The 7,686-nt window shown below is 57.1% G+C and overlaps 2 protein-coding genes across 2 annotated transcripts; both read right to left on the bottom strand.

Moving 5' to 3' along the window:
- Positions 1 to 1,541: 1,541 nt before the first annotated feature.
- LOC103802598 (sulfotransferase 1 family member D1-like) lies at positions 1,542 to 3,011 on the bottom strand. Its single transcript, XM_009075097.1, has 7 exons — positions 2,867 to 3,011; positions 2,668 to 2,793; positions 2,466 to 2,563; positions 2,242 to 2,368; positions 2,042 to 2,142; positions 1,778 to 1,958; positions 1,542 to 1,654 (listed from the first exon to the last, which is right to left on the bottom strand). The coding sequence occupies exons 1-7, from the start codon at positions 3,009 to 3,011 to the stop codon at positions 1,542 to 1,544; spliced, it is 891 nt and encodes a 296-aa protein (XP_009073345.1).
- A 3,767-nt stretch (positions 3,012 to 6,778) lies between these two features.
- On the bottom strand, positions 6,779 to 7,205 carry AP5S1 (adaptor-related protein complex 5, sigma 1 subunit; the record flags this gene model as incomplete). Its single annotated transcript, XM_009075098.1, has 1 exon — positions 6,779 to 7,205. A coding segment is annotated over one exon (427 nt), but the record flags the coding sequence as incomplete, so codon positions are not given.
- Between the last annotated feature and the right edge of the window lie 481 nt (positions 7,206 to 7,686).

Genomic DNA, 7,686 nt, shown 5'->3' with positions numbered 1-7,686 from the left:
GGAGCGCAGGGCAAGGGCGATGGGGAGAGTCCCGAGGCTCGTGATGAGCTGTGCCCTGCTCGGCACCTCCTGGTAGGCACACGGGCGGCGGGAGTGGAAATCACAGCTTTCCCCTCCACCCGCAGGAAATGCCAGTCCTGGGGGATTGAACATCGGCCTGTCCTGATTCGGGAGTCACCTGTGCTGATGTCCTCAGCTCCGCACACCGACAAGGGGCTTGCTAGTGGGATGTGGGGGTCAGGCTTTGGTCATACCCCTACTCCGCTCAAATTCGGGTCCAAAGTTTGCAGAGTTGCAAAGCACAGGTGCTTCTGGGAAAGGTGTTTAAAGGTGCGGGTGGTGGTGAAATGCTCCATGCTCCTCCTTACCTGCTTCCCACAGGCAACCTCCCAAGCCAGGAGAGAGAAGGGCAAGAGAGATGACAGCTGGGCAGGGAGAGCAGCTCATCTTGAGAGAAACATCCCTGATTCAGCCCCAAGCTCCTGGGGAGGCAGGACATGCCGTGCCAGGCGTTCAGGTGTTTTGCAGGAAGGGACATGCCCTCCCTGTTTGTCCTTGTGCCAGCAAGATTGACAGTGTTTGCAAATACTGCAGGCAAGGCCAGGAGCTGGGGAAGTGCAGAGATCTGCACTGGCGTTTAAATAAATGTGTGGAAAGGATTTACTTCTGTGAGAGAGGCCCTCTCAGTACTGCTGCTCTTTAGGAGGCTGATCCCAACTGCTTATCTTTGGAGATGAAACAAACCATGTCTTGCCAAAACCTGCTATCTTGGAAACTCAAGAACATGCCAGAAATGGGGCATAAGTAGGGAATTTGGGGCTCCAAAGGACACTCTTACCCACAGCGGGACACAGACTAGTTTGCTCCAGCCATCCTAGAGCAAGAACTTGGTGCAGCTGGGCCAGAGATTGCAGGGTGGGTTCCCTTTCCAGCAAGGACGCTGATGTAGCTGAGGCTTGGCCATACGCCAGCAGGGAGGTGTTTCCCTTCACCTTTGTTCCACAAGCCATGGGCCGCAGAGCTCCAGCTGAGCTAGGGAGCTTGGGGCAAGCCCCACCACCGCCCACTCTGTCAAGAAACTTGCCACAATGCAGAGGCATGATAGCTCCTGTTCATACAAGAGCTGCAGCAGCAGCAGCAGCAGCAGCAGGTTCACTGGTGTTTTGGGGTTTTTCCACTCTGCTGATCTTTACTCCCTCCAGAAATCTTGGTAGGCTGGGGCTGAGGCAGCTCAAGTTGACAGGAGACAGTGGTGTCTTTTGGGAGGGTGTCTGCTCCTGGTGATGCCTGACCATCACCAGCTAAAAAACCACTACACATGCCCACTTCCATGGAGGTGCTCCTGGCTACTGCTTGGAATTTCAGGGGTTCAGCCTCTCTGCTCCCACCCTTTCTCTGCTGGCAATAACTCACTCTCCATTTATCACAATTTATTGAAGGGGTAAAACTGAATCAGTGCAAGGATGCACCATGTGGACCCACGCCCTCCACTAGGGGAGCAAGGAGAAGCAGAGTCCTTCTGGGTAGGGGAAATGAGCCTGTCACACCTCCATCTGGAAGTGAAGGTCAGAGCCTGCCATGTACTTCTGGTAGTGCTGGTCAAAGCGCTCGTTCTGGGCCACAGTGAAGTGATTCTTCCAGTCTCCAGAAATCCCTGGGGGCAGGAAAGCAAGTAGGAAAAATCCTCATACAGACAAAATATTTGCAGTCACAGATGGGGGCTGAAATCCAACCCCAAATCCAACTTCCAAACCCTCCACAACTGGCTGCACTCTACCTTTCCGGAGGAAGGGGGAGAGGTTGTGGTCCATCAGGGCAGTGGGCATGGTCTCATAGTTAGCAGCAGGATTCTTCTTCATCTCCTGGAAGGAGGTGTGGTGGAGGATCCTATCTACTGTTCCCTCTGCCACCTTCTTGCCAAGAAACTGCAGGATCTTCTGCACCTCCTGCCGTGGGTCCTACAAGGTGATTGACATGAGGAAGCTGCCAAAAAGGCTGGGGGGTTGCAACTGGAGCACCCTCTCCTCCATCCCATCCTTACCTTCTTCATGTCCTCATAGAAGAGGTAGAGGATCTGCTTCTCCTTCTCCTTCTTCTTCTCCCACCAGCCCTGCACATGGTCATACCAGGAGCCATAGGCCGCTGTGGGATATGGTCAAAGGATTAGCTGAAAAGTGGGGCAGAGAGGGACAATCTTCCTATCAGAATTTCAGGGTGGGCATCCTGTGGCTCAGCCCCCACCTTTGCCAGCCATGAAGGTCTCCAGGAACTCAGCCAGTGTGCCGGGGTCAGGGTGTATTTTGGCCATCTGGTAGAAGTAGTAGTAGGAGATGACGACATCCTTGGCATTGCGGGCCATGTAGATAATCTGGAGACAGCCGAGGATGTGGTTGTGAGGTACAGAGTGGTGCCTCCCCCCTGCCAGTCCAGATGGGGAGAGAGGCAGGGGCCAACTGTGGTGTTACCTTGCAGCCCTTGTCCCAGAAGGAGGTTGGGAGGAGCTGGACTGGGAGATGGGTCTTTACCAGTCGTGGGGATGGGGTGTTCTCCAGCTGCTCAACACCTGTGGCACAGGGAACTTAGAGGTGTGAGCCCCAGCACCCTCTCACCAACCCAAGCTCTGCTCCCTCCCTACCCAGCCTGGGCATCCAGGCTGGGGGAGCTCACCGCTTGGCAATCTGGGGGCCTTCATTTCCAGGAAGGGCACACGGTTGAAGATGGCATCCCGTCGGCACTTCTCTACATCACCATCATGGTAGATCATATCCATGATCTCGCTCAGCCATGTCGTGCCTGCAGCACAGGAACAGCATTGCAAAGGCTGGTGTCACCCCATCCCCCTGCACCCTTCCCCAGGGCCACTTACCTGACTTGGGGTAGGTAGAGATAAGCAGGTCATCTGGACGAGCTTGGAAAGCCTTCACCTGTGGCCAGCCCTCGATGAAGCTCTTGTAGAGGGGGATGCCATGGAGGCTGCCCAGGTCCTGCCTGATCAATTCTTCATGCTCCATGGCTTCCAGCTGGTCCTCACAGTGCCGGCTGTCCTCTCTGCTGCCACACTGGCTGGATCCCGTGGCAGGACTACGCCCAGGACAGTGCCCCATCAGGCAAAGTCCACTCTGGGTCACGTGCAGCAAAGGTGTTGCTGGTGCCACAGGGGCATGCCCTGCTCCCCAACAGGATGCCACTCCCAACACCTTTGGTGCCAGCTGTGCACTAAGCCCAAGCTGTGCAGGGCTGGGAACAGAGCTCAGCATCACCTCTCCTCCCACCTGTCTGTGCTCCTCCCCTTCAAGGGGTGTCACGGGGTTCTGTAGCTGCAGGGACAGCTCTTCCACCCACAGCCCCCTGTCCCTGCTGCAGCCATACCTATCAGGATTCCACGGGCTCTGGTCCCCAGGAGCCCTGGCACCTCCACTGTCCTGCCCCACCCAAGCAGCAAAGGTTAACGAAAGTCAGCTCAGCTAAGGAGCATGGAGGATGGGAAGCAGGTTCAAAGGGTCAGCAGCTGGGGTGTGGGGCAGTTTTGGAGTGGGCTCTGCCTCTCTTCCCCACCTGCCCCATGAGCACTGTGTTACCCTAGAGTGTTCCTGCTTGTTCTGGTTCGAGACCAGACTGGATTGGAACTGGCTGAGGGTGCTGCAGGCAGGGAGGTGCCTTCCTCCCTGCCCTCCTGGGTGTTCCTTTAATGCTGAGTAAACTGAACTTTTCAATCCTGAATGATGTGATCCAGCATGTCGTACTGTGCAGGGACCTCACACAGTGGAGCAGTGCTGCTATGGCTGCAGGAGGAGATCAAGGAGAAGCAGAAGCAAAGCAGTGCCTCGTCCAGGCCAGGTCAGGGGGGCCTGTGGGAACAGGGGCACCCAGTTTGCCACATCCTGGTGGTAGGTGCTGTGTGGGCTGGAGGGTGATGAGGGTGAGCAGCCACCTCACAGAGAGGTCACTATTAGTCATGGCAGGGCCATGCGGGCTGAGCTGTGTTCCAGACATCATTGTGGGCATCACTATCCCCCTGCACACTTCATCTCGTCACAAGAATCCCAACTCCCCATCTGCAGCTCCATGGGGAAGTGCAGTGGGGTGGCTCAGAGGCAGGGGAGCCCCTCATCTGGGCATAGCCAGGGCATGAGCACCCCACCATGAGCAATGTAGGCAGCATTGTGTGTCCCGGGCTCATGTGAGCCCCCTGAAGAGGAGCAGGGAGGATGCCAGGGATGTGCATGGGGCTCAGCAGCATGTGTTGAGTACACAGCTCCAGGACAGGGCTGGCATGAGCAGACAGGCAGACTGGGGTAAGCTGTCCCCTCTTCTCCTGACATGGGCCCAGCCAGGACCCCTCCCTGCACAGGGGCTGCTTGTGGACTTGCCCATGGGACAACTCACAGCTCATGGCTGATGGGTGTTTTCCTTCCTCTCCATGCAGGAGCGTGGTGACAGGCAGTGCTGAAGAAGTCAGCTACCTGGAGACAGGTAGGGCCGGTGGAAAGAGGGTTCCATCCCAGCTGTGCTATGGGCTCAGAGGCAGTGGTATGCAGGGCAGGATGTGGTGGAGCCCTGTGGGCTGTGAGCGATGCTGCAGGAGGTGTCAGCTGTTGTCCTGCCATTTCCTTTCCTGGTCCAGGGTGAAGACAAGCCACAGCTGTGCCTAGCCTCCCCCAGGGGACGCTGCTGTCCACCTGCAGCTGGCAGAGAGGGACCTGGCCCTGCTCCTGGCACAGGAGACCATCCAGGTGAGACACTCTGGCACCCAGTCAGGCACTGTCCTTGTGGCAGGCAGTCTCCCTTTGCCTTTTTCACCATCCTGTGACAGTGGTGTCCACAGCAGCCCAAACTCAGTGCCCTCAACCTTCTGGGCTACTCCTGTCACCGTACCCAGCTCTGGTGGTCCCCTCATGCACAGGCCAGCCTGGCAGTGGTTTGGCTGTGGTCCAGCTGGCCAACATCTGGCTCAGGTGCTCTTCTGGCCATTCCTGGGCACCATGCTGGGCTTAAAGGACAAAAATCTGCTCAAACCAGGCTGGATGGGCAACAACAGTTCGCTGTGGCCTAGAGACATGGCTCTGGCCCTGCAGTCCTCATCTCTCCATACAGCAGAAGGCACTTTGCTGGCATTTATCTGCTAAAGTTGTCGGAAAGTTGCCTGCAGTTTCCCAACATCACCCTAATCGCTCCCCGAGAGAACAGTTTTCACTTTCAATCCTTTACAACTGGCCATGCCTTCAACTTCTGTGGCATACAGCTGTATGCCTTTTGCCCTGGCCTCTGGGCCATCCCAGGGCTGTGAACCTGGCTCTGGGCATCCCTTTTTCTACCCTGGGTGATTTTTGACATCATTTCATCCAGCACCAAGCCAAGGAGTGGCTCTGTCTTGTCTGAGACTCGGACCTTTCTGCTCAAAGACATTTGAGAAGTAAATGTTTGACAGAGGGGAAGGAATGCTATGGGACACCTTCGATGAAAAGAGTTGTCAGCAGGTCCTGGTGGGAGCTGGGACTCCCAGGCCAGCTCCGTAAGGTTCCAGGGGGATGACAGGGAGTGACCCCCACCCCTGGACTCCATCACCATGCTGCACCAGGGTGCTAACTGCAAGGGCTGACAGTACCACCACGGCAAGATCTACCACTTCTCGAGCAGCAGAGACCTTGAACTAAGGCCAAAGCTGCACATGTACCCACCTCAGTCCTGTCACCAGCCTCAAGGAGTAGATGGGTGTGTGGGGTGCAGCATTCATTTCTGCCTGCCCCTGCTGCTCTGCCTGTTCCCATGCATCCTCCTGTCCATGCATCCTCTGGCGCATGCACCCCTTCCTGCCTGTGCATCCTTCTGCCTAGATCTCCTGCCCATGCTATTTCCTGCCCATGTACCCTCCTGTCCCTACCATCTCCTATCTGTCCCACCCTGCCTATGGCCCTCCTGCCCACCTCCCCCCACCCACACCTATACCCTCTCCTGCAGGACTACCTGATGCAGGGGGTGATGGGAAGAGCTGACAGCCACAGGTCCCAGGGACTCCTGGCACTGGATGCACAGACTGGGAACTGCTACTCCCATGCCCAGAGGTGAACTGGGTTTGGGAGAATGGGGAGAGAGTGGCATCGCCAACCCGCTCACTCTGCTGACCCCACTCTGCCCCAGCAGTTTCTGGGCACCAGGGCAGTTGGACTGGGAGGGCTGTGCCCAGATACATCCTGTGGACAACAGCCTCCAGGTTCCCTGAGATCTACAAGAGAGACCTGAGTGCACCCTGATGCCATGCTGCTGGCCATGCTGCTGAATCTGCTGCCAGGTACACTGCCAGTCCCCTCACCCCTTACCCACCTACCAGGTGAGCCCCCAGGGATATCCGCTCCCCTCTGAAGCAGAGCAGCTACCAGATGAGTGATTGTGCCATGCCACCACTGCTACCATCCCAGAACTGTGGCATAGCACCCAGTTGGGTTAACTCTGACCCGGGGTCCCTCTTTTAACATCCATTCACAGCTACAAGGAGCCACCACCAGCTGTCACGTGCACACAGACCAGTGCGGGAACACGACGCAGGAACACAGCACCATCTCAACTCTGAATGGGTTTATGGGGACAGCTATTAGCTCTCCCATGATGGCATTGGTGGATAAGTGGATTAAAACCCTGCTCTTTTCTGGCTCGTTGCTCTTTATTCCTGAGCTACTTTTCCTGTCCATTCCTCTGGGGGTTGGCAACCATCTTGGATCCCTCCCTTGTCTCTCCCGCCTCGAAATGCCTGGGGGTGGTGGGCAGGGATGTCATCTGTAGCTCAGCGGGATGCTTTGATGCCCAGTTCTCGGTCCATCGCCTGGAGGAAACGTTCATTGAGGAAAAGCATCTGCCCGTGGGGCAGGAGACGATCCAGGAGGCTGTCGACAGCATCTGGACGGAGCAGGACGTCAGCACTGGGGCCAAGAAGGCGCAGGGAGAAGAGCAGGCGCGGAGCCAGGCGTCGCAGGGTGATTTCGGCCAATGATAGATTCTCTTGGGGGTCACAAACCAAAGCAAAGGCGAGAGAAAACACCAATAACCAGACTACTGTCACCTGGTCAGGAAAGGGGTCTCCGGGGGGCATCTGGAAAAGCCCTCCTGGGGCGTCTTGGAGTGACAGCGGTTCGTCAGGGAGCTGGGGGAGTTGCAGGGAGGATGGACGTCCCAAGGATGACTGAAGCAGTTGGCACTGGGAGGCCACTTGCCTGGGACAGAAAAGGGGATTTTCATGTTAAGATTCCTGCCTCATCCAGGGACAGAGTGACCCCCTCTGCTGGGGGGACAGGGTCCCAGGGATCCTGCCATTCCCAGCATCCCCAGAAAGCGTGGATCCCGTGAATGAGGAGGTCATGGTCCTGGGGTTCACACTGAGCCATCCCCCGAAAAGGGGGCTGACACTGTTCTGGGGGTCCCATTGAGCCCAGGCTCCCCTCGGGAATCCCTCAGTGTGTCCCACAGTGAAAGGGTGTCCCAGCCCTGGGCTTCCAGCAAAGCCCATGAGCCTGTCCTCAAAAAAACAGGGTATCATGGCTGTCCCAGGGGGAGGGATCGGCTGTCACATCTCCGGGGGTCTCAGGAGATGGAGGGCGTCACGGGGTCCCACCGAGCCCAACATCCCCAGGAATGGGGGTCCCATGGACGAGGTGTCACCACCCAGGGATGCCGCCCCGAGAGGGGTGTCCCGGG

Source organism: Acanthisitta chloris, unplaced genomic scaffold (genome assembly GCF_000695815.1).
Source record: "Acanthisitta chloris isolate BGI_N310 unplaced genomic scaffold, ASM69581v1 scaffold39215, whole genome shotgun sequence".
Taxonomy (NCBI): Eukaryota; Metazoa; Chordata; class Aves; order Passeriformes; family Acanthisittidae; genus Acanthisitta; species Acanthisitta chloris.
This window is presented reverse-complemented; position numbering and strand designations above follow the sequence as displayed.

Bases quoted from the DNA above. Each gene is read 5' to 3' on its own strand.
- LOC103802598 (XM_009075097.1), bottom strand. From the start codon at position 3,011: ATGGAGCATGAAGAATTGATCAGGCAGGACCTGGGCAGCCTCCATGGC. The intron at 2,794-2,866 runs GTAAGTGGCCCT...CCTGTGCTGCAG, and splicing joins CTCTACCTACCCCAAGTCAG to GCACGACATGGCTGAGCGAG. The intron at 1,655-1,777 runs GTAGAGTGCAGC...TCCTGCCCCCAG, and splicing joins CTCCCCCTTCCTCCGGAAAG to GGATTTCTGGAGACTGGAAG.